This window comes from Ciconia boyciana, chromosome 2 (genome assembly GCF_034638445.1).
Source record: "Ciconia boyciana chromosome 2, ASM3463844v1, whole genome shotgun sequence".
Taxonomy (NCBI): Eukaryota; Metazoa; Chordata; class Aves; order Ciconiiformes; family Ciconiidae; genus Ciconia; species Ciconia boyciana.
The window spans coordinates 101,334,548-101,360,888 of NC_132935.1; the positions used below are offsets into that span (position 1 = coordinate 101,334,548).

At 39.8% G+C, this 26,341-nt stretch overlaps 2 protein-coding genes across 6 annotated transcripts in view; both read left to right on the plus strand.

Annotated features, from left to right (window-relative positions):
* Positions 1-5,450, plus strand: part of E2F3 (E2F transcription factor 3) — a 44,355-nt gene extending 38,905 nt beyond the window's left edge. For 3 of the 4 annotated variants that reach the window (XM_072853372.1, XM_072853374.1, XM_072853375.1), the window contains exons 6-7: positions 2,303-2,441; positions 3,170-5,450. In XM_072853372.1, the coding sequence (XP_072709473.1) occupies positions 2,303-2,441; positions 3,170-3,435 (405 nt within the window). In that variant the 3' untranslated portion in view covers positions 3,436-5,450. The remainder of the gene's footprint in view (positions 1-2,302; positions 2,442-3,169) is intronic. The other variant, XM_072853373.1, reaches the window with a different exon arrangement.
* A 5,053-nt stretch (positions 5,451-10,503) lies between these two features.
* Positions 10,504-26,341, plus strand: part of CDKAL1 (CDKAL1 threonylcarbamoyladenosine tRNA methylthiotransferase) — a 432,576-nt gene continuing 416,738 nt past the window's right edge. The window contains exons 1-4 of one of the 2 annotated variants that reach the window (XM_072853370.1): positions 10,504-10,756; positions 11,971-12,008; positions 13,635-13,801; positions 16,773-16,885. In XM_072853370.1, coding sequence (XP_072709471.1) covers positions 13,635-13,801; positions 16,773-16,885 — 280 coding nt within the window. In that variant the 5' untranslated portion in view covers positions 10,504-10,756; positions 11,971-12,008. The remainder of the gene's footprint in view (positions 10,757-11,970; positions 12,009-13,634; positions 13,802-16,772; positions 16,886-26,341) is intronic. The other variant, XM_072853371.1, reaches the window with a different exon arrangement.

Sequence of the window (26,341 nt, forward strand, 5' to 3'; positions counted from 1 at the left end):
GCATTCTTGCCCTTCCTTCTTCCATCATCATCTTTGCTTCATTGACACTGATTTTACAGATTGTGTAAAACTTTGTATATTCTGCTAGTGCACTTTTTGTTTGCTATCATGAAATCTGTAGGGGATGGGGATTTCCTTTCCTATTTTATTATAAGTACTTCTATTTCTGAAGCTCTCTGTGTTCATCTGTGTCCCTCTTCTGTTGTCCCTTGCTACTGAAGCCACAGTTTCTATCTCTGAGTGCCAGCTTTTGTATATGAGATGTCTGGCTCTCATTCTTTCATCCACATTTTGTTTCTTCTCCTTTTCTCTGGTAGATGTCTAGGGTAACTTAGCTGCTTCTCCCTTCCCTTACCTGATGTCACAGTTGCAGAGAAAAATGCTTCAGGTGGCTTTTCTTTGAAGATATCCTCAGGGAGTAGCTTTACTTTCTTCATTCCTCTCATGGTTGATGAACCACATAGTTCAGCTGCTCCTGGGATTTTATCTCTTGGTGGCAAAAGTGAGCTGCTTTCCAATTGCTAGTTGTTATGGCAGACCCAAGTATGTTGGGCAAACGTAAATAATTTGCATGAGCCACTGCTTTAGAGATTCAAAAATATACCTAATTTCTTCTCTCAAGGAGCAAATAGCCATAGGGCTAAACCCCAGAAACCTCCATGCTGTGCTCATAGCTCTACGTTATTCCTTCATCCCTACTGTTGGGGTGGTTCCACTGAGCCCAGGGCCACCTGCTGCCGGGCAGGCGGGATGGAACAGACTCCAGATTCCCTTCTTTTCCAAAGATTATTCTCTACTTGCTTAGGCTCTTTACATTTTCCATCCTTTTTTTTTTTTTTTTTCCCCTGCCTTTGTCCTTAATTTCCCCTCTGAACCTAGGTGCAAGTTTTGGAAGAATAAATCATTTTTCTGGAGTGAGGAAGGGATATCTTTTATCAGTATCCATAAATATATGCTGTTATCATTGCTTGCTTTCCTGTTTCTTTCCGCTAGGCATTACACTTTGATTTTTAATTCAGTGAAATCAGGCGGGTAGAGAGATGCACACAATCATTAAAACTAGTGCCTAGACCTCCCTTATCCCCTATACCCAACTTACTCATTTAATTTGCAGCTTCAGGCAGTAGAAGTCCTATTTCTTTTTCTCATTTGCAGTTACATTTCAGTGTCTTTTTTTTTTTGCGTACCTCAGTCACTCAACAGTACCTTCCCCAACTCCTGCTCTTCCCATCTTCTTTTCTCTAATTATCTGTAGCATTGCCCTGAGTACTCTTAACTGTTTTCTGTGCCCTGGGGTATCCCTGTTCAGTTGTTGTTCTCAGTATTTGTAAATGCTGTCTATTATGCTAAATAACTGTCGAACACAAATAATATGAGGAACTGTTTGTCAAAGGGCACAATAATATGTATTTGAAAAAAATCTGCAAATAGGTATATAATGCCTGTATTCATGCTTTTTAAAACTATTAATGCAATACAGCCGGAGCAGATTTATTTTTAACTAGAGTAATTTATGATTTTCCATCATAACACTAAGAGCAACTTTGCAGATCTTCTATCTGCCTATGTATGTCATCTTGTTGTATTGCATCCGTGGGTGAAAGTTAAGAAAAGATAATTTCTTGAGACAAAATAATTTCTTTGATAATTTCTTATTCCTGTTATTCAGAAACACCATCATAATTAGAGTTGCTGCCTTGAAGGGGCAGAAGGACTTATATAAACAAGTTCGGGTGAAGAAAATGGCATTTTTTTAATTTTTTTTTTTGTTATTTGGAAAAACTTCCCTGATAAACAAGGGAACTTACTTACAGCTATTTGAGTTCAGTGTGAATTAGTGCTGAAGGTTTTTGGGTGAGTGAGAAGGATGTTTTGGCATTCTTTTAAGGCAGAAACATTTACACAAATACATCCAATAATATTGTTATGAATAATAACAAAACCTGTGACTTGCATCCCATAGTTCCATTACATCAGAACGCTCCAGGTTATTATGGTTGTAAAACAATATTAGGAGCTCAATCCTTTATACCTCTCTGGTTATGATACAACACATAAAATGGTGGGCTTCTGAGATTTCTGCACTACAGGCAGTGGGAAAAGCTTTTATGTTCTCTTCCAGTCCACAAGATACATCAGCCAAGCCTTTCACATCTTCAAAAAAATGCATGGCAGATTTCAGGTTCTTTTGATTAGTAAAAAATGTATTCAAACACTCACACCCCAACAAGAATTTACTCCGTATCGTCAATGTTCTGTCGCGTTCATTGGTATAACACCTTACTGACATTTGTTTTGTTAGCAGAGTGCATTGATACATTTATCTAGTACTCAAGGACCTATTGAAGTTTATCTGTGCCCAGAGGAAAACGATGCCCTCAGTCCAATGAAAACCTATAGTCAGGACCACAATGGAAATATTTCCAAAACCATTTCCAAAGGTAAAAATATTTCTTTGTAATACTAATGGCCTTCCTTCATGCTCTCATTCAAGATTTCATTTTGAATTTCAGATATCCAGCTCTTATTTTTTGGCTTTATTTTTCTAAGAAGTGAAAGCTAAGGTATCCATTTTCCACTGTGCCTTTCTGGTTCATATAGGGGGAAATAAGTTTTCTTCTGCATCAGTTGTTTAAAATAAGTTTCATATTTGCATATCATATGGAACTGTGTAACCTAAGTTTACGCAATATTGAAGAAAGAAACAATTTTGTTCCTTTTGCATTTTCAAATAGGACAGTAGCAGCAAAGATTCTGCACAAGATAAAGCAGCACAAGGGGCAGAAATCTCTGTGTATGGGTATATGAAGCTACACAGTGCCACTAATGACATCTGTTCCCTAGACAGTTTTCACTTGGACTTGAATTCCACTGAAAAATGAGCATCTCTCACTACACTTGATTTACTTTTTTTCCCCCAGTGTTGTTTAAACCTTGTAAAATAATTTTTTTAGTAGAAAAGTCAGTGGTGATAGCAACATGCCTATTTTTGAGCACCCCTTTGTAACATATCAAAAATCAAGCTAGAAATTATGTGGTGGCCATTTTTTGTTGAAATGATGCTTTATGAAAGGCCCTTTATGCAGTGGTTACTTTGTTTGATCTGTGTCTAATATTTCTAATGAGATTAAATGTGTCATCTTTATTTTTTCTATCCCTCCTCTTACAGAAGTGGTTTCTGCTAACTCAGGACAAGGTGACTGCTCAGTAAATATGGCAACAATCTCTCCATTGGCTTCTCCCGCCAACCTTCTCCAGCAGACCGAGGACCAAATTCCGTCAAACTTTGAAGGACCATTTGTGAATTTGCTGCCTCCTCTGCTTCAGGAAGATTATTTGCTGAGCCTTGGGGATGAAGAAGGCATCAGTGACCTCTTTGATGCTTATGATTTAGAGAAGCTTCCTTCATTGGTGGATGAATTTATATACAGCTGATTCTCTTAAATGCTGTCCATATCTAAATCATGTTTTTAATGGAATCAAAAAACCTGCCATCATTCAGAGTTGTCCCCTACTTACTATAAAATAGCATTATTAAATAAACTAGGCTCTCGAACCGTGCTGATATTTTAATTAAATACTCCATAAAATACTATAAACAACAAGTGAAGGCTTTTACAGCAAGGCCTTCTCCTTGACCCTGAGCTCCAGCGCCTTGTGAGTCAGCAAGTGCAAGCAGGTGACCATAAATGTTTTGTCTTCACACTCCCCCAGTCTCTGCTTACCGTGACAAGTGGGCTTACGGAGAAGGGCTCAATGAACTGATTTAGTCCTAAATAACAATTTTATAATAGTATTTCAGGTCGTGCCTTCTGCAGAGAATGCATGTCTTTTGAGTGTCACAACATGGATTGTACCTGCAGTGAACATAAATATGAAGTAATGCAAAAGCGTGAAATGGGATTCTTCAGCTACTTGTGGGAATGTTTAAATTGCTGTCATAACGCTCATTTTGAGCTGTGTATATGTCTCATTATGAGGTCAAATACTTATGTCCTTAAAAGCTTTTAATAAAAAATACACTGTAAATGTAGTGTATATTGCAAATATTGAAAAGTGTAAAGTTCTGCCACTTCTCGTAGTAATCACAGATTTTTAAAAATGCTTGTGTGTGTGTGTGTGAAAGTAGTTTTTGTTGGTTGTTTTTTTAAACTAGAACGAAGATGCACAGTTCAATTTTACTGCCCCCAGTGTGCATTAGAACTGGTACATAAATTTTTGTGGTACTAAGTGGGGCTTTGTGTTAAGTGCCTACTAGAGATGCACTGTGGGTTTTTCCCTCCATGGAAAACACTTATGCCAAGCTTTGTTTGTTCAATATATCATATTTATCTCAGTGGGTTTGCTTCCTCTGCTTACAGCTTTTTATAATTCTCTTTGCCAGCAAAATGGAACTAATTTTTTTCCAAAGTACATAACTGTAAGTACCACGTCAACTGAATTGCATTTATTTTTTAAAGAACTTTGGTAGTATAGTATAGTACCAATATTTATTTTTTGAACGTGAGAGGAATTCTAAGAAGTCTTAAATAATTTTTTTTTTTGAGTGTAAAATATGTTGCCATGTTCTGGGCTAACTTAATGTAATGTTGATTAGATGATGCCCATGTAATCCTTTTGTTTGCATTACTGTTGTGCTTATCTGACATACTCAGAAAATTAGTACTATTTGTACTGTAATAGAATATTATGTATGCAGGTTTTCTGGTACCATTGAGTTGCTGCTATGAAAGCTCACACATGAAAAGGCAAGAAGTCACAGTACTAATAAGAAAACTGTATGACTGTGTGAGTTTTGGAATATAACAAATGTATAAAGGGCAACACATAAAGAACTGTTAAACAGTGTTAAGTGTGTGTTTATATGTACAAATGTGTGCATAGGTCATTCAGCAGTTGTATTTAAGTTGATATATGTTCTCAACTCACACTTTAGTTATCTAGCAGTTTTGTACAATAGAATTAATTTGTAAACACTGCCAGAATATTTTCTAGCTGGTTTGTAATTTTTTTAAGAGTTTTTTTAGATGTGGATCTGTAAATAAAATTGTAGTATTTAAAGTTTTCGTCTTGTGGAAGAGGAAAGTAAAAGTTGTGTGAGCATGAAGATTTGCGAGACAAAGGGGCACTTTTGTGGGGGAAGAGAAAATGAAGACTAATGCAGACCATCTTTTTTTGTACAAATTAAACACTTGTCCCAATGTGCGTGGGCAAAATACTAATCTAACGTAGCTTTGCATTGTATGCTAGTTTAAAAAAAAAACAACTCTGTAAAATACTGTAAAAAAAACCAAACAAAAAAAAAACCCAAAAAAAGCTTTTATGGTGAGTTTTGTAAATAGATTTATTAAAGGATGACCTGTTCTCTAGCTGTGATCTTACCACTTCAAATGGATGTAATTTGAATAAATTTTGTATGGTAATGAATCAATAAAAAGGATTTTTTAAAGAGTTTAGATTTGTATACAGCTATTTACATTCTTCTGACTCTTTGTGCCTATCATGCTCCTTCTTGGAACCTAGCTGTTACTATTTTCATTATTAGTGCTCACACTCATTTGACACCAGATATGTTTCAATCCTATTTTTTTATTATGCTAACAATAAGTTCAACAGCTTTTTTAAGCCAGAGTGAAACAAGAATAAAAGACACATGTGAAGAGACATAGTAGGAGATCCAGAGGTTGGGATAACAGGTTTATTTTTTATTTATGCCCCCCTCCGCCCCCCCGAATTATGAACAGACTTCTTGCAAACTTCATAGAAATTGGGTTATTCTAGGATTAAATGACATGAAAGCAATTGTTCAGGATCTATTTAACTTTCCTACTGATAATTCTCCAGAAGTCTCCTAAGAGTAGCTTTGAAAAGGAGGAGTTCTGTTTGAGTCATCTCCAACAGTCTCTTGCACCAGACATGCATTAACAAACTTGTACTCCCTTTCTGCTCTTAGTGCTGCACCTTCTAGATGCGTGGCCATGAATTAGTAAAAGAAAAAAAACTATCAGGATAATAAAATCATAGTAATATAGTTGTTTGCTTAAATGTTACACTTCTGAGCAAGTCATATGTGTCCTGTCATCTTCCCTGCACACAAGGAGAAGGCTACTATTTTAGCTCTTTATGCACCTGTCCAAACTCTAACTTCCGCATACAGCAGTACTGAAAGGAAGATTACAGAGAAGATCCTCTGTTCTTCTGTATTCCCGATAAATAATAAAGGAGGGCTAGAGGACTGTGTTCTTTGATCTCCCTTTGAAGCAGAGGTGACAATAAATGTCCTCTTTCTGTCCTATCTGTCATAGCTCCCTGGCCTGTTCTCAGTTTCTCTGTTCTACGGCTGCTATAAGCACTTTTTAATTCGCCCCTAGAATCTGCTACTGAGTGCCAGTTTTCATGTCATTTTCTCTGCTCTTCCTTCTGCTTTCTGTATCTGCTTTGTAAACTTCAGATGTGCTGAGTTGCAGGAGAAAAAACCCAGCCAGTTAAAATACTTAATTCTGCTCCCCTGAGCTAGCACAGTGTACCTCAACATTATTCAGCATACAAATATTAGTTTCAGGGAGGTTTTATTGGCACCTGTATGTGCTGCATTCCTTGGCTGCCAGCAGATGAAAAAGGATTCTGAGAAATCTGTCAAAACCGTCCTGAATGATAGGCAACTACACACTCCTGCACGCACAGGAGAGGAGTTTAAAAAAAAGGGGGGGGTTCCTGCCCCTGAACCTACAATGAGAATTAATCCACCAAATGACAGACACCATCACTTTCTATTCTTTTTTGACTTGTACCTGAAAGAGTAAATTACACCATTGTCTTGATGCAGACATGGACATTTTTGTTGCAGAAAGAAAGCATGAAAGATATGTAAGGTACTTTTTGTAGCATGAGACATTGCTACATGTTTAGAAGCACAAAGTTTAGCGGTATATGCCAATTTTTTTCTGTATGTAACAACGCACAATGCCATTACTGTTCCTGGAGCCAACAATTCTCAAGATTAAGTGAACCAAGAGCCTGTATAGCAAAGTCAATGGAGTGATATTAACAAAAGCATAAACAAGTAGAATTCATCTCCCCATTTTGCTTTTATTGCTGAAGCAAGATCTGCCTGGATATTAATCTACAGCTAAGCAAATATCAGCAGAATGCTTTGCCTTTATTAAGTTTGGGAGTTTCTTTACCCACTTTTTTCTTTCTAAAACTTGACAAGAAGAAAGTATCATATCTAACAGAAAAAATGGGTTGCTATCAATTCTGAGTGGTGCTGAATGTTGCTGACAAATGACCAGCCAGATTATCCTAAATTGCAGGAATAGAGGAAGAAATCTAATTTCTTGGGTCTAACTTTAGGACTCCCCATTTTTTTCCTGCATGCCTTCCCACTTACTTTTCCACCCAGAACTTGCATGTTAGTTACCAGAGAATAAGGTTGTCATGTAAAAATTGGGCCCTCACTTCCCTGGCTGTTTCCCTTCCCTAAGGATGCTAGTTGAGATGCTCTAAAACAACTAAGGATGTATCTTCTAGTAACCATGAGCTAAAACTGAGGCTTGTATTTTATTTTCCTAGTAGTTTTTATATTTTCCAACTACCTACTCCTGCAAAACCTGTAATGACCTAAGATGGTAACCCAGCCTGAGGCTGGTATCTTCAAGTCTACTACCCCTGAAGAGCAGGAATTACCATATGCAGGCAACTTGGAAAGGATGTATTCTAAAGCCGTTACTTGGACATTCAAGGAACTGGATCATGTATATTGCCAATCTATAGAAGACCAATGCTGGGACTTGTACTGCCAGACACTATCTCTTAAAAAGCAGTTTTCCCAGGTGGGTATAGATAAGCTTTCTTCCTGTGGTTAGGTGGTAGGGAATCATCTGCTTCCCTTGCCACCTGCTGCACTACCAGCAGTCTGTGTGCAGCTTTATTTGTTACTATGAATATGCTACAAGGCAATTTACGTTTGTGAGCTTCAAAAGCACTTAAAGGGTGCCTTCCATGTTGTGGCTACATCCTAGGAGTGAACAGGACTGTGCTGGCACCAGGGCTGCTTGATATTATGAATTCTTGGCAGCGGGACAAAGTAAGGACTCTGCTGGATCATGCTGAAACTGATCAGCATGGCCTATTTATGTCACTAGGTGTGGGACTCATGGGTTATTCCTGCCTGGGAGCTGCTCTTGGAGCACACTGCCTCCCCTTAATGAGTAGTGTTTTGTCAATCTTAGCCATCGGGAGATTTTTCAATCTGTCTTGCAGGCTATCTGTGCTTTGCTCTTTTAGTCAACCATAAAACAGCACTGATGTCTGCCCAGTTTTGTTTAACCAGAGAGGTAACACTTGGCTAGTCAAGGTAACTGTGGGGTAGTGCAGTGCTGTGCTCCCAGAATAGAGAAGTTTAATTAAAGGACTACACGTGAAATAGTTAGAAAACTGAGTATGGGAAACTAAAAAGAAAAAGGAAGAGAATTGCTAACCTTATCAGGTTAACAGGATGCAGTTAAAATACTGATTGGTAATATATATATATCATTATTTGCTGACATACTGAGGACTACTTACACCGTACTATGAAGGAGGATGTCTGAAATAGATTAATGCGACTACTGATTTTAAAATGTTTTCCTCCATTCTCTTCTGGCCTAAAAATGCTGCAAAACCAATGAATTACACATCACTCAGTGTCTCACTAAGAATATCTCCGAAAAGTACTTGTGTGCTTAAACAAAGACCAATCACAAAGGCAAATGTATCTTAAGCTGTAACAATGACTCTATCATGAGGCCAGGGTGATATTAATAGTGCTTAGTCCTGCCTAGAATGATTTGTTCTTCAAGACCCATCTAAATGACGTGCTTGTTTCTTTCTGTCCCAATTCTCCTCTTTAAATCTCTCCTGTTACTTCGTTCTCATTGTTATCCTTTTTTTGCCTACAAACATTGTCAGATAAGCGTGACATAAAATAAGCAGCAGTTTTTAAGAAAAAGGAGAGGGAGGGGAAGTGATACTCATAGGCAGAAGTTGCCAAGTTTTATCTGCTAGCGGACCAATAGGCCTATTATGGAATACACTCAGGGCTTTCATTCACTTTCCTTCCACTTCGAGGGAGACTATAATCTGGAGTCTGGAGAATAAAATAACGATTCCAAAGGCTCCTTCTAAAGACAGTAACTTAATGTTCAAAATGCAATTACAAGAAATGGTGATTTTTATATTCCAAAGCTGGCTACCTCAAAATAAAATACGTTAAAGATGCAATATAAATAATCTTTTTAGGTTAACTGTGTATATTAAAAACAAAGCAATAATACTATACTCACCCTTTATAGCACTTTGATCAATAAGGAAACTATACACTTAACAACCTCTCTGCTTAGAGCCCAAGCTTTAGCCATCCAAGTTTAAACACTTAGACTAATGTCTTCCAAAATATTAATCAGAAAAGCTGCTACTAGCCCTAAAGTGGAGGAAAACAATGCCAGAAACTTTAGCCATCTAATACTAAATATTTTGAGCAATGTCTTCCAGACTAAACAGAAAAGTTGCTACTAGCATTGTATTTTTAGGAAAATTAATGATTAAAAATAGAAAAGCGTTGTGGCCATAACAGGAATAAATAGCTCATCATTCATTTGGATCAGATACATCAGAATCCAACTGTTTTAACTGGATACGTATGGCTGGACCTAATTTTCAATGAAAATAAAGGTGAGCCTCCAAGGATTTGGGAAACTCGAGCAGAGGACGTGTGGCCTTGGTGCTCAGCAGTTGCCCCGGCATTGCTTACTTGCACTTCACACACAGCCACGGCACACTGCTGGCGGAAATTCTATTTTCCACTCTACGACTTCACCTTCACTCTCACAATATCTGATGTTTCCAGTACAACAGCAGCAGCAGCCTGGCACCTCGATACCATGCGGATCCCAGCTCCCACGTCCTTACAGCCACGCTTCTGGAGCACAGCCTCAAAAATCGACTGGAGAGCTCCGGCCCAAGCAGCGGGGCTCTGCCCGGGGGCGCTGACGGACCGACGGAGCACCCTCCTATTTCTGAGGCCGGGGAGCCCGCAGCTGTTTTCAACCGCCGCCGTCCGAAGAGACGAACCCGGACGACCTCCCTCAGGGCTCTGGGCCCCGCGGCCGGCAGCGCGGCGGCCGCCCCGGCCCGGCCCGTTACGGCTTCCAGGGAATGAAGGCAGGGCCGCGCCCCGCTGCCCCCCGTTTTTTCCCGGAGCGGAGGAAGCGACGCCGCTCCCCGTTTCTCCCCCCCTCCCCGCTGAGGGCTGGGGCGGCCCAGTGCAGCGGCCGCGTGAGGAGCCGTTAGGGCTCCAACGGCCCTAGCCGCCGTCCCCAGCTCCGGACAGGCCTCAGCTCTGCTCTTCCCCCACGTACAGCAGTCCACCGTCGAAAGGAGCGGGAGCGCCGGCCCGGCTGTCAAACACCTCGGCGCTCTTGCAGCGGAACCAGCAGGCCTGGGCTACCGGCGGCACGGCCGCCACTACGGCCGCAGCCCCGCCGGGCGGCGCAGCCGCGCTCTCTCTCGTGAGGCTGCGCCGCAGAGCTCGGCGGGCTCTTTTGGCCGCTGCCGGCCGCCGTCGTGGCGCGGCTGCGCGCGCAGGGGCGTGAGGCGGGGCGTGGCGGCCGTGATGGCGGAGCCCAGGTGAAGGCGGCGGTGCGTCTGGCGGAGGTGAGCGCCGGGGCTTGCCATTGAGCCCTCCCTCCTCTCTCGCTTCTCCTGCCCGGTTGTGACGGTAATGGCTGAGTCCCCCCCTCCCCCGCCCAGCTCTGCCGGTGCCCCGCCCGCGCGATGCTCCTGTCCCCTGTGGGGAGTCCCGTGGGCTCCGCGTTAAAGCCGGGAGGGGGAGATGACCCCTCTGGCGGGAGCCTCCAGAGGTTTTGGCGGCCGGGTTGCTGCTCGGGCGTCGGGTGCCGTCAGCGGGATGGAAGCCCGGCGGGGGGCCAAGCCCGGCCAGGCTCCGGGGTGTCCCTGCTCCAGGCCGGGTCAGGCGGCGGCCCGGCTGCGCGCCAGGCTGCCGCTTGCCCACGGGCGTGGAACAGGCTTGCCCTGAGGTGAGCCAGGCTGGGCGGTGGGTCGGTCTTATTTTATATTAACGCTGCGGTTTTCTTCTGCTCTGTGTAAGCCTGGGGATAAAAGCCCGGGGCTTTACCGGAGACACCTGTTGGTAAACAGAGGAAAGAGCAGTCCTCTTCCACCTGGGTGGAAGTTTTCTCTGTGGAAAGAAGTACTCTCTTGGTATGCGCAAGAAGATCAAGGAGGCGTGACTGAAATAAACTGGGGCAAGGGAAGTTTTGTTTGTGTCAAGACATTAAAGATGCTTTTATTGGGTTTTATTTACTAACATTCATTTTTTAAAGAAAAATGTGAAGTTCTGTAGGTACAACTTGAGCATATAAGAAGAATATGTTAACTTCTAATTTCATTATTGCCTCTTATTTCAGTCAATCTGTCAGAGTAGCTGCAGGAATCTATATTTATTTGTTTGTGAAGAAGAGATCTCATGCATGCATATGGAACTAGTACAGATATCAAGTAATCTGTTCTAAAAAAAACTTTACTCTGTAGTTAAAAAAAAAAAGTTGTGAATGTCTTTTGCTAAAATTTGCTGTTAATCTCTTTCCCTTCTTTCATTCAAAATTTTAAACTGATTGAAGACAGAAATTTGGAGGAGGTCTGAAAGAACTTATATGTATCAGTCTTTGACAAAAAAGACTCTATAAAAGAAGAACAAAAAGATTAGTGCCTCTGCTCAGGGAAGGACAGGGAAAATGTGGCTACTGTTCCACCTTGTCAGCCAGTCAGCATGTGGTCTTAATGAGGTCTAGCTGAGCAAGGAGCATATTTCTGCAAAGGGAGGATGAATGCTTGTTGGACAATAACATGAACTCATGGTTTTCTGTCTGCTAGTTATGCTTGTTCATGCCATGTCTTTTTTTTATTCCCCAGGATTATTATCCAAGAGGATTTAGACCTTGCTTAAAAAGGTATGAATTTTATTTTGTCTGTATTCTTTCTTTTGTGGGCCACTGAAATAAACTAGGCTTATTTGTTTTGCCAGCTGCTTCATTATATCAGATGTTTTTCTGGAAGAGAGGAAAAAAACTAAAACAAAACCTTTTTTTCCTTCCCTGTATTGGGTTGATAACTTTACCTATTTGTACATACTGTTAGTAGTATAAAGTAGTGAAAGGGATGTCACCTCCCCCCCAATATTCTTTATTGCTAGACTTTTCACAGCTTTTTATTTTTGTTCATCCTTTGCTGCATTTTTTGGATTTTTGATCTAGAATAATGCTAAATGCTTAAATATCTTAGTCAGATGCATAATCTTTGTGATATCATTATATTCCTTTTTAAGTTAAATGCAGATGTGTAATGGTTCAGGTTATATGAAGTTCTATTTTGAAGTATATTTTGCAAGATTGACTGAAGGACTCGTACTGGGAAAATGCACAGGTGTTTAACTTTTTGTATTCTTGAATAATTCAATGGCAACATCTGAAAGTATTTTGTATGCCAGTAGCCTGAATTTTCTGTTCCTGAAATCTGGTTTTAAAGAAATTAAAGGCTTGTTTGTTTTTTTTTTCTTCACTGTCAGTTAGGAAAGTGTTGTATGTGCCCTGTAAACTCTGTGAAATGCCTTTGTGTTATTTCCTTAGTAAACTGTTGAGACATGTACAAAAACAAGTTTCCAATGGTAAATTAGACTTTATTCTGATTAAGAATTACACACAGCACAGTGTGAAGCATGTAATTAATGCAGTAACTTTTTTTTTTATAGGCTCCTTTAGCAAATAACTTTTATTTTTTCCTTTCCTGAAAACTGATCTGGATCTTGAGATCTGCTGGGAGATATACATGCATATATATCTACTTTCTTGTGGAAAATATAATTAGATTTTAATGATCTTCTAGTATATTATACAAGCCAGATGATAATCTAGCTATTTTATATTAGCTAGGTGTAGATTTTTAACATCTTGTACCTGAGGACAGAAATTTTTATTTTTCTGTCCTGGTGAACGAAGTAATTAAAATGAAAGGCCTGTGGGATCAGGAATTCTAGGAATAGTTTGGTTTGTTTTCAAACCGACTATGAAGACATATTTTGAAATACTGGGCGCCTGTTTTCAGCATACAAATAAAAGAACCAGAACAGCCTTTGAAGCAGGCACTTGAATGCTGAATCTTTTGTTCTTCTCCTGTGATGTGAGGAAGCATATCTGTCGCATAACATGAACTCATTATTTCACTGTGATGTCTGACATGATTAAGAATACTTGTATCTTGGATACGTCATGTCAGAGGAGCTGCAGGGTTTTTGAATTAAAAGATGACAAGGTACAGATTATTAAAAAAAAAAATAAATCTATATGGTTTGTGGCTTTCTTCCTGCCTGTGTTTGAGATCTCAGGGGAAGAGGGCATCAGGAAATATCTCTGGATAGTTGATTGTTTTTATGTGCTCAATATCCCTCATGTATGATATATTGCATGTATATGTAAAAGTATACCTGACTCTTCTTTATGAGAACATACACAGTAGATACTAGGCCTTGGTTTTGTACTCAAATGCTTGCTAACACCTGTCTTCTCTAATGCTTCTTGAAGATGCCTGCTGCCTGTGATTCAGTGCTTGAAGATATTGAAGATATTGTGTCAGCAGAAGATTTGAAACCACATGATCGGCAGTTTGTAAGAAAGAATGTTTTTCCGAAAGTGCGAAAACGCAATTCACAAAAAAATATTCAGACAGATGATGATCCCCCAAGTGACAGGTAAATTCTTCCATCAACCTTATCTTGTTGTTTTTCTCATGCCTTGTGTACAGCGTCAGCTTCTAAAAATATAGTGGGAGTTCTCATTATCTCATAATGTAAAAATCTGAATACAAGATAAGAATGAGTAAAATAATGTTTATGAAATGTAGTGATAATGAATGATAAATCCTAAGCAAATTTCTTGTCCTAGGCAAACTTTCTGTAGAAATCAGTTATGACTGAGTTATTGATTAATACAGTAATTGGACTGGAGAAATGGATCCTGTTACTTAAGCTTTTGTGTCAAACATTTCTGAGAAATTGTCTGCTTCACCTTAATTACCTAAATAGAAGCTGAGCTCTTCAAAATGCAGTCCTGGAGTAGCCTTTTGACATCTGGAATGAGAAATATAAACAAAATTCTGAGAATCACAGAAGGGTTGAGGTTGGAAGGGACCTCTGGAGGTCATCTTGTCCAAACCCCCTGCTCAAGCAGGGCCACCTAGAACCAGCTGGCCAGGACCATGCCCACATAGGTTTCGAATATCTCTAAAGTGGGAGATTCCACAACCTCCCTGGCTAACCTGTGCCAGTGCTTAGTCAGCCTCACAGTGACAAAGTGTTTCCTGATGTTCAGAGGGAACATCCTGTGTTTCAGTTTGTGCCTGCTGCCTCTAATCCTGTCACTGGGCACCACTGAAAAGAGCCTGGCTCTGTCCTTTCCCTTCAGGTATTTATACACATTGATGAGATCCCCCTGAGCCTTCTCTTCTCCAGGCTGAACAGTCCCAGCTAATTCAGCCTTTCTTCTTATGAGGGATGCTCCAGTCCTTTAATTGTCTTCATGGCCCTTTGTTGGACTGTCTCCAGTATCTCTCCTGCGGGTGCATCCCATCAGGGCCCAGGGACTGACTGGACTACGTCCAGTTTGCTGAAGTATTGCCTGACCTGACCCACTTCCGCCAAGGGTACATCTTCCTTGCTTCAGTCTTTCCACCTTGTTTCTGGAACCTGGGATTTCCAAAGGCTGTACTTTTTGTATGTACATCCTGCAACTGATGTAGTGAAACTTCTTTTGAACTTATTGTTTTATTTCAGTGGAAATAGTATGCAATAACTACGGAATGTATCTTTGCATTTTTTCCTTCTTGTGATTCTCATAAGAACAGAATCAACTTTCTGCTGAAGTGGAATTGATTAAAGTATAGGTGAACTCAGTTATTGATTCTAGTTTCTACTGAAGTTCAGAGATCTGGATTTTGTTGTGTCGTGTGTCCCGTCCCCCCCCCCCCCAATTTCAACTTAATTTCAAGCTGGTGGATGAAATGTCACCACATTATAAAGATGAACATAAAGCATGTCTGGAATGCACAGGAAATTCAATTTTGTTTTTTCATTAGTGTTCAAAAGAGATTTTATAAGCATAACAATGCACCCTTATGCAAAGCCCCATAAAAGTGCATTGACCCCATTCTTCCTGGAGTACAGCTGAACTGGTGGTTTATAGATAGTTCACACTAGCACTACGTTCTCCTAAGTATTCAGGTGCTATATATTATTTAACTGGCTGTATTTTAGTGTTTTTGACCCAAGAAAACACATTGAGTGTATGTTGTTTAGACAGTAGGAAGTCTAAATACGTTGTACATGTGCAACACATTGCACTTGTCTACTTAATGATCATTAATGTTCCATCAACAAATTACTATTTCTAGCTAGGGGAAGTATCTTTAAAAAAATAAGCATGGGGGAGGAAAAAAAAGATGTGGGCAGGGCAAAGGATTGTGTTCCAGGATGTGTGTTTTTCTTGTACTGGTATCTTTAGCCCAGGAATTTCAGTGAGGGTTTCTTGCAGAATTTTTTGTTGGTTCTTAAACCATTGTGTGTGCTAGCTCCATGGCGCACATCTGCCATGCTGTGTCTGTAGCCCAGTAAGGTTGGGATATGAGCTTTCAGATGTCAGTGTGGCTGGTGGCAGGCTTAAGTTAAGAATTTGTAAAGATGGCTTGTAGGGAGGGAACTACAATCAATGGGTACCATAATATCAAAAGGTTGCAGTTTAGCTCTAGCAGTTTGTTTGCTGGTGGCCTAATTTCAGTGCAGTCACTTGAAGGTCGCTTGTTAAATGATATGATAATTTTCAGAAAGGGGGTAGTTTCGCGATTTTTGGCTGTGTGGGATTTTTTGTTTGGTTTTTGGTTTTTTTTTGTTACATAGCTGCAGTGTACTGAATCTCTTCTTATCCTACAGCTCTTGTACTGTCTCCATTCTAAAACTCTTCTTGCCACTTGTGGTGGACTGACCCTGGCCAACGACTGAGTAGCCACCCAGCCATTTGCTCATCCCTCCTCCCAGTAGGTTTGGGGAGAGAATTGGAACAGCAAAAGCGAGAAAACTTGTGAGTTGAGATAAAGACAGTTTAAGTGAAAGAAAGAGTAGGGAAAAAACCCAAGTGATGCAAAAGCAATTGCTCACCACCTCTCACAAGCAGACTGATGCCCAACCAGTCTCAGAACAATGGCTAGTTTGGAAAGACCAAACCTCCAGTTTTTATTGCTGAGCATGATGTAATCTGGTATGGATTATCCTTTTGATCAATTTGGGTCAGCTGTTCCATCCATGTTCCCTTCCAGCCTGTTGTCCATCTCCAGTCTGCTTGTGGTAGGATGGAGCACAGTGGGAAACAGAAGGTTTTGGTGCTGTGTAAGCACTGTTCAGCAATAGTGATAACAGGTGTGTTACCAATGCTGTTTTAGTCACAAATACAAAATGCAGCACCATGTGGATTTCTATGGAGAAAGTTAACTCCAGGCCAGCCAGACCTAATACCCACTACACTAAAATCGCATAAACATGATGTTCTTCCCTATCTGTTTTGGAGTTGTTACTGTTTGTGTTGCTTACAATTAATTGAGTCTGTTCAGTGGGCTTAAAGGGGAAGCTTGTTCATTTTTTAACTTGCCTTTTTCATTCATTTTTTACTTAACAGCATTATTCCTGGTGCTCAGAAAATCTGGATTCGTACGTGGGGATGTTCTCACAATAATTCAGATGGTGAATATATGGCTGGACAGCTGGCTGCATATGGATACAAAATTACAGGTAACAGTATCAGACAAGTCACATAGATCAGGTTTTTTTGGTGAATGTTCAGAGCTGTCAAGCCGTCATCAAATGTTTTTAGTCTTAATTACATTTTTTTAAAATCCTCCTTTGATCTCTTTCTGATTTGAAGATGAGGAGGTAAAGTGTTTTCCTGGGATTAAGCAGAACGATTACAAGATGAGTGCTTTCAAAATGGTTAGGTTTTTCTGACATGGCAGCCATCTAATAGATGTCATGGAGTGCCTTTTGTGGGCATTTTGCTTGCTAAACTTAATTGAAAAGTGTTCGTAAGAGTGGAAGGGAAAGATTTTAATTCTTGGGCACAATCTAGCTGGTTGTCTGATTGTAATTGGTGAAACCCGAGGGAGAGAGGAAGGAAGTGTGTTGTCACTTAGTGATGTGTGTGCATGCTGCTGGAGCAGAGTTGAACTACACGTGAATGATCCTTTTGTTTCGGGGAGGACGATCAGTATGATGGAGGTGGGATGATATAGGATTGTATTTTGTACATTTGAAAAAGCTGAAAACGCTATTTCTCCTTTCCTTCAAATACTTTAAAATATTCCCTGTCATCTTGTTCCACCCCTCCCTGCCCCCCAACCCTAAACAAGAAAACCTAAACTTGTGGTTTTGCTGGCCACACTTCATCTCCTTAATGCAAAACCTGTTGAAAGAAAAGCTGTAGAAAGCTGAAAATGTAGATTGATGTCCTGTTTCAATGGAGAATTATTATCTGAATACTTTTGTGTAGCTTATGACTAGTCAAAATAAAAATTTAAATTTTATTAATTAATTCCAGTTTTGGTCTGTCTTGCATTTAAACTTGTGTCCTGCTTGTACTGAAAGACTGCAAAGTTGTCTTTCCTGACGTTTTGCTAGAAGTATTTTATTCCTGATTTCATAAAATGCTTGTTTCTTTTCTTGAACATCTCATGATATTGTTAAAGGTACATCTCAGTTTCCTTTTTTGCAGTTGATCTTTTTGTATTTATCTAAGCAGAAACTAGATACTGAATTATTCAAGTGCTGAACTATTTTAGGGAACCCAGATGGTTCTTTAATTAGTAGTTCAGCTCTGGAGTAGGTATGGTCTTGTCACAGACAAGTGGAGAGCTGGTCCAAAAAGCCTTATTTGTGACAGCTGTTTGTGTAAGACTACAAGTGAGTTCTCAGTTTTGCCTTGTTATGGCTTTCTTAAATTTAACTTCTCTTTGCCTTAATTTCTCTAATGCGTAGTATTCCAGAAGCTACTTCCAGCTTGTCAAGATTTGGATGGTTGTCCTCTCCTTTTGGAACTTTATTGGGAGAAGTGTAGGAAAGATGGAGTGCAGTGAAGGAAGGAACTACCTAAAATTTTTGAATACCCTCTCTTTTTAGAAAATTAAGTGTTCATAACTTTAAAATAGAAATAAGTCTACATCTAGAATCTGAAACTGAGAACTAAAAACTGAATAAAAGTTGCAGTAGCTGGGACAGGAATACCTACAGAGTAATTTTGGTAACTGTATATGAAATTGACTGCTAATTTCTGGTCATTATTAAATCGATGTCTTGATTTAATATATGTATATACATACATACAAATAAACTAAATCAAACAAACAAAAACAATGCTGAGGTGGTAGGCAGAAATTATCCAGTGTGGTTTCTTCTTTGTGAAATTAGGTAATTTCTTTTTAAGCTAATATATTTAAGGACCTCTGGATATTTCATTTTTGTTCAACAGAACAAAAATATTGGCTACAAATTCTAGCTAAAGTAAATTTTTACAAATCCACCTGTTGAATGTTCTTTATAGGCTGTTAATGAAGCTGGAACTGAGTGCAAATATTGCAAGTATGGTAGCTGTAGCTGTATGTGAGAATATGAGGTGGTGAAGAGGGCAACTGCCTTTCTGCTCAATATAGTGATGCTTCTGGCGACAAGTGTGTATGGAAGTGCTCCATTACTGCTTGGATTACTGATAATGTCTCTCAGGGTTTCACACTGGGACTGATCCATTTCATGTCTTTAATGGACTTGGAAGACAGGATATAATGTACCTTCAGCAAGTTTGTAGACTATGCCAAACTGGGGGAAGTGGTTGATAGGCTGGAAACCAGTGCTGTGGTTCGGAGGGACCTTAATAGACGAGAAAAAGGGCTAGCGGAAACTAAATGCCTTTAGCAAAGCTAAATGCAAAATCCTAGGGTTGGCATAACCCCAGCTAGTGGTAAAGGTGGAGGTGGGCAGACTGATAGAAAGCAGCTTTTCAGAAAAATATTTTGAGATTGAGGTAGATGAGAAGCTGAACATGAGTCAGCAATGTGCTCTTGTAGCAAAAAAGATAAACAGCATCCTGGGCTGTGTTAGCAAGAGTGTAGCCAGCTGGTCTGGGAAAGTGATCCTTCAGCTCTTTGTGGGACTTGTGAGACAGTGTTTGTAGTGCTGTGTCCAGTAATCCAGCTTGGGCCCAGTTTTGGGCTCCCCAGGAAAAGAGAGAGATTGATGTAGTGGAGTGAGTCCAGTGGAGGGCCACCATGATGGCTAGGGACCATAAGGTGTATGAGGAGAGACTGGAAAGACCGGCTTGCTTCAGCCTTAAGAAGAGAAGGATGATGGAAGGTCCTAGTTGCAGACAGCAATACCCAATAGGAGGGTACAGAGAAAACAGAGTCCCTTGCTTGTCAAAGGTGTGCAGTGAGACAAAAGACAACAGAGTCTTGCTCTTGACAAAGTGGTAGTTAAGATTTTTAGCATCCGGTGCATAACTTACTACTCATGCTGTCCATCTTTCTGTAGAGGAAATGCCAATATAGAAAGTTTCCCAAGATTTCTCGAGTATCTCTCGTCAATCCCTTTTTAAGAAAGCGTGTTGGGTTTTTTTTTATAGTGAGTTATCTGGGAAGTTCAGATAGAATGTCAAGAAGGGATTTAATCTCTTTGTCCTATGCAGTGAAGTAGTTACTCAGTAAGTATTGCTTAACGTAATTCAAATTTCAAACATTTCTTAAAATTAAACTCAATATTGTTTACACTATACAAAAAAATAACAAAAATGTTTTGCAAGAGCTGATTTCTAAATCAATGCCTCTGTGTTGCTGGAATTTTAGTTTAATGTAAAACTGTTATAAACTTGAGCAAAATATAGAAATATTCACTAAGGTGAAAAATTATCTGTTGTCACAGCATCTTTGACAGCTATTACTTAAATATAAGTGTTTTGATTAGCCTGTTTCTGACGTGTTCCTAAGCTTTTGAGTCAACAACGCTTACTGAAGAGATGCTTGAATAAAGTTCTGGTTCTAGGATGGTCAAGCACTGTTTCTAGTGTCTTCTATCTAATTGCAAGATTGGAAAAAAAAAAAGGAAGAAAAGCAGTATCAGGCAGACTTTTATTGCTAACTAGAAGTTGCAACAATGCAACCTGCCTTATAAGTTGACTTAGCTGAAAGTTAACATTGATATAATGATGCCTTCTAATTATAGAAATAAATTTTTATGACTTGTTGCAAAAATCTTAATCTAATTCTATTCCTTATCCCTGTTTTTTGCATGGATTCTATCCTGTTCTTGATTTGAAATCTGTTCAGGAGATGCAGAAGTCTTTTTTTTTTTTTTTTCTTTTTCCTTCCCCTCTCTCTTCTTCTTCTTCTTCTTCTTCTTTCCTGCTTGCCTTTCATCTGTTTCAAAAATGTTCTTTCTGTACAAGCACCCTTTGTTGCTTTCAGGAGTGGCTATATCCAGAGGTGAAAACTGTGGGCTGTGCTACAGTTTCTCACAGCAAAGACTACCTCTGTCTGGGAAGAGAGCACAGTGTGAATCGGCAATATACAGATATTGCAATAATAGCAATGCTGATTAAAAATCAGGAGCTGCATCAGCTTAAAAAAAAGGCAAAGGGAAACGAGCAGAAAAGCTGAATCTATTTTTGTATCTGCTTTCACAATGTGAAGGTAGGCAGTATTCTGAACAAATCTTGCATACCATCCTGCGGGAACACAAAGCTCCTTTGTTAGTCTGAGCCACACAGAAACGTGTGGACCAGCTGGTATCAGTGTAGGGCTCTACCATGGCACTTGTTCATGTTCTGAAAACAATGTAGCTGATGGTAGCTTTACTGGTTCTAAAACTGGTTTTGATTTCTTGGCAGCATGAGTCACTGTATAGTTTAGATATGCCTGCAGACCTACTAGAGTGCTCCCTTTGAGATACACCTGGGAGGAAGAAACTCTCATGGTACAGACAAGTAATGCCTACTCTGAAAAAGAGGAAGTGGGTGAGCTGGGAGCTGTCAAATACTGTGAGCCAGATGTTTGTTTGGGAAGGGAAATTCAGCACGTGTGCCACTGAACGGTACTTTCCCTCTGAAAAATGGAACCGAGCATGTGCAGTCAGACATAGAAGGAATTGACTTCTGAAGTGGGTAGTTGTTTGTTGGCCTCTCTAGGTTTCTGTTTCTGTGGAATGAATGGTTTTTGGCCCAGCCTTCTTGAATGCATTTTGATCAAACAGTTAGGTATGCTTGTTATTTTGTTATAATTGCTATTGGCTTGAGGCTGTTCAGGTCCAAAGCGTTCCCTCCTCAGTCATTGTAAAACATGCTGGGGGCGTGAAAGACATTATTAATGGCTTAAAAATACCAGAAGAATGAACAGTAACTTTCCTTTTTATGAAGAGGAAGCAAAACCTGTTATTAACAAACATTCAGCAAAACTAAACCAGTAACAGCTTATCTGCACTACATTTTGTTTGTTTATTTATTTTAGAAATAAATGCTAGCATGGAACTTTTTTCCTCCTGTAGTATGGGATTCCAGAAGCAACAAGGGGTGGAATTTTGTTGCTAATTCAGTGGGCTTGGCTTTGATTTTAGCACATAGAAACTGGGTTATATTACAGACCCTCAGCTTTACTTGTGCAGTTTTAGTAAAAAGGATGCCTGAACAAAGACTAGTCTTTCTCATGCCATTTGTCTGCAAGTTTGTTGGATGGAAAGATGCTGCATTTTTCATGGGTTCCTTCCGGTAGTTCTTAGAGCTCACTCCATTACTGTGGTTATGGTATTTGTTGGTGAGACTTGACAGTTTCTGTTGAAGCTTAATGTTTATAGTCATTATAGTCACATGTTATATGTGTTACAACTCTGAAATTCACTGTGCAGAGAAATTGTGTATTTCTCTAAAGCAAATCTCAAATAATATTTTGAAATACTGTTAAAGAAATTATCTGGTTTTTATTGTCTCTTCTACTTGTTAATTTTCTAAACACCTGTCAGTTTTGTTTACCAGTGGATATAGGTGAGGTATTCTTAAGACCGTCTCTCTGCTGAAACAGTAAACTTGAGTAGAAGAAGGAAAAAGACAAGTAAGAACAAATGCTGTGATCTACCTAAGACCTCATGTTGAAAAGAAGGCAGATGTAAAAGGAAACATGCTTAGTCTGCTGTTGAAAAAGCAGATGAGGTGCCACAAACTAATATAGGCTTCAGTGTTCAAAGGCATTGCGTAGTGTTCATTGTGTTGCCTAAACCATGCTTCCTTAGGCAGACTTTGGCCATCCCCATACAGATACAGCAAAGTGTACTGTAGCATCCATTTTATTCATCCAACTGGAAAATAAAATGAGTAAGATTGTATAGGTATTGACTCTTGGTTCCTGAATCACAATTCTGAATCTGGTGCTTTGTTTTAAGTGTTGTTTTAGAAGTACTTTTCTACTGCACAATAAAATCTTAATAGTTTTAGATTTTGATTTATTTTGCTGTCCTAAAGTAGAGATCTCTTGAACAGGTTACTGTGTTCTATACATTTGTTAACATACAATTAACTCTCTGCAGCCTGTCTAGTGGTTGATAAGTATTTTGACTAAAGTTTCTGCAGGTTTCTGGCGTATGCTTTTAGTTGCTCAGAATCAGCAGTTGGTCTTTCCATTTTTCTCTCTCCACCCTGCTGATAATGCTTCTCTGTTGCTTCATAAGTATCATGTAAAACAAACGGTAGTGATTACCGTGTAATTTTGGGTGCTATGAGCCATCCTCATTGTGAGATATTTTTAGTATTCTTTTATAAGCTAAAAGACAAATCTTTATTAGCTGCTCATTAAGTGCTTGATATTTAGCCTTATCAATCAGAGAATTCAAGTTTATTCTTTGCTTGTAAATTTGCAGTTTTCAAGTGGTTGTGATTGCAGTGCTAATTTAGAAAAAAAAAGATACCTTACAACCTTTTGGGGGTGAGAGGGGGAAGGTTTAAATACACAAAATAACCCAAACTACTTTTCTGGTGATGAGAGGCGTTTCTGTTTTCTCTGGCAACACCACAGTCATGAAACTGTCATTCTCTGTGAAGCAGCTGAGCAATGGAGAAGAGTGAACCAAGGTGTAAATCCTGTGGTGTTCTGTACCCTTGCTGAAGAATTCCACTGTTGTCTATAATTTGTAGAATCACAATCCTGTATGATTTTTGCATTGCTTGATAACCTTACACACCTGCATAACTACTCCTGCAACAGATTTCTCTTTCAGATTCAAACTGATTGATAATCTAGACATAAAAGCTTTTGGTAGTTGATACTGAGAGAGGCAGTAAAGTAACTTACTTATGTACCTGTTGTTAAAGTGAGATAATTGTTGTAACAGTTCCAGTGGTGTCGTCTCCTGCTTTCAGAAGGTCTAAGTTGCTGCTTGTCAGAAGTTTGCTGTGTCTTTTGGTTCTTGGTGCTCTTGGTTTCCTGGCCTGAAAACCCTGCTCTGTCATGCACAGTTAGGATGTGAATGCTTGGGATGTGGGTGTGGTGGTTTTTGTTGTGTTTAGTCTGGTTCTTTCACTGCTGCTGAAATAATTGTTACAGCTGGACATATCAAGAACCATCTTCAAGGATATATAAGAGCTCTTGTCATCTGTTTAGAATATGAAACTTTTGTGGTGAGATGGTCAAGAGGATGAGGAGAGAGGGTGAAATGGGGCATAGAGGAGAAATGAAAGGTGATATTCATGGGATGGAACAGATGGGATTGCACGAATGTAGATGATCCAGGTTTCAGTTCTTTGGGGGGGAATTCTGAGTGCAGCCCAAAGTGTCTTATAAGGCAATGAGTGGGATGATGGGCCTGGATATTGTTGGGGTGCTTTCTTGCAGTGTAGAGTTAATACAGCATCATGCCGTGACTCATCTGCAGCAGTGCATGTTCCCCAGGTCTCTGTAAACTAATGTATAATTGTGGTTTTGGCAGCTATTTATTACTGTATTACTGGTCCTGTGTTCCCTGTAAAACTTCCTGGCATGTGTGTGGCTAGAGTTCTTTTATGTGTCACCTCTGACTTCTAGCACAGTGCAAGATACACGACCTCTGTGGTGAGTTTTTCCTATCTCAGCTACCTCAACATCTTCTTCTTATTCCTTCAACTTCTTATTCCTGTTAGGCAACTATTAAGTGGAGTATCTAGTTTTGAGGATGTTGTCTCCATTACAGGCTAGAACTCCTCTAATTCTCAAATGGAGAAATGTTTCCCCTGTTTATGGGGGAACTAGAAAGAACTAGTGTGTGGTTTCCCCTCATAACTGCTTCCTATATCGCTGCCATTAGAGCTTGATCTGACAAGTGTGTACTGTTTTCTTTATCCCACTTAAAATCACCTATTTTACAGTCCATCTAAATTAAATTGATTTTTTTCTTTTAGTGTTTTTCTTTCACAGTCACAGAGCTGGCAACTGAAAGTTGGGAACAGGCCTGAGAGCCTAAAGAAATCCTACAAGCACAGTATCTTCAGAGACACTTGTGGAGAGATTATATAGGTAAATTTAAGCATGCATACATGTTTAGGGTTAATTCTAGTAGCAAAGCAATTGGCTGCATGCTCTAGTGGTTGTGCAGCAGGGTTTGGTTCTGGCAATACTGAACTTCATATAATCCAGAAGAATGAGTTTGAAAAGGATTGAACCATGAAAGGTAAATTTCAACTTCATTTCAACCTTATATCTGGAATGTGTCCCTGTAGTAGATGGTTAAGCAATCAGTAAATGAAGCATAAATAGCAGTGATGAAGTGAGTTCAACATAGACATACAGGTGATATGGAGCTTTGTGAAGTGCTCTACTGAGACATCAGTTTCACGTGGTTCTTTGTGCTACAAGCAATAATTTATATAAGATTTATAAAAGATAGTGGGAGAACAGACCAGACTTTGATAACCTGAAGAGATTTTTGACCATGTACTCTGAGGTAGGAGCAAAATCATGTTTTGATCAGAGCATTTGTAGGAGCACCTGAAGAAGACTTGCTTGTTACCCTAGGTGACTGGGGAATAGTGGAGGAGGGTTAATGTTTACTGCAGGGTCTTGCTGTCATTTGGCTACAGTTTCATTTGCTAGGAAAGCTGAAGCTTAGTTGTGAGTTCCTTGTTTTTGAGAAATTGCTGATTAGGACAAAGTTCTCTAAACTTGTCATGGTCAGCCTTTGCTGTGCAACTTTGCATTAAGGTGCTTTTAATATATTTTGGGAATGCTTTTTTGACAGTTGCAGTGTGGGTGCCTGTGCGTGTGTGAGCTTCTATTGCTTTCTGTTACTCTACAGAGCCAAGGAAAGCCTAACTGAGTTAGTTTCTGGCTTGTTGCCAATAATAATTTTGAATGTAGCACAACTGATCTTGAACTGTGGTGTGTCTCCAAATACAGAGCATAAACCTATATTGTTCTCTTTCTGTCAGGCCTGAGGGTATGTTAAGAAGCAAGGCTGCCATGTGGTTATGGAGGCTGGCTGGAGACAGTAGAAATTCACTAAACAGATCAGAGACACAAATTGGTTTTGGTGTTTTTTCCTCATTGATGGGAGCAAATAAAGTACTTCCCCCCCCCCCCCCCGCCCCAACAGAGCTGAGTGTAATTGGTCCTGTCACTGAGCAAACAAGTAAAAACGCATGTAGATATTTTTCATCTCTCCCAGAGTCCCGTCCCATCCTTGGAGTGTATCTGTTGCTGTCTTAGATAGTCTGTGCTTTTCATTTATGGCTTTTTCCTCCCCGCCCTGCCCCCTCCCTTCTTTTTAATGGTACAGCATTGTGTCCTCAGGTCTGCTTGGCATAAGCAAGTTCAGATGTACCCTCCTGACTTATTTCTATCAAAATATTTTACAGTTGTACAGTAGTCACACAAAAAAACCCATCAGGATAGGGTAATATATGATGTAGTTTAGACTTGTAACTGTTTCAGCTGAATATGGTTTGCAATTGGGGTATGTTCAAACACAAAAGCTCTGAACCTTTTGAGCTGAGGGTTGGTGCTGCTGGTTGGAGCCAAGAGGTGGCAGCGCTGGCTGAACAGTGCCGGGTCTTTCTGTCTGTCAGGAGGGCATGTAATCTTTTCATTACCAGTGAGCTGTATTACTGCTTTAATTTAGGGGTACTGGATTATTATTCAAATTTGAAGTGCAGTCATGTGCATTTAATTAAATCGGCTTTATTTTAAATTATTTGCT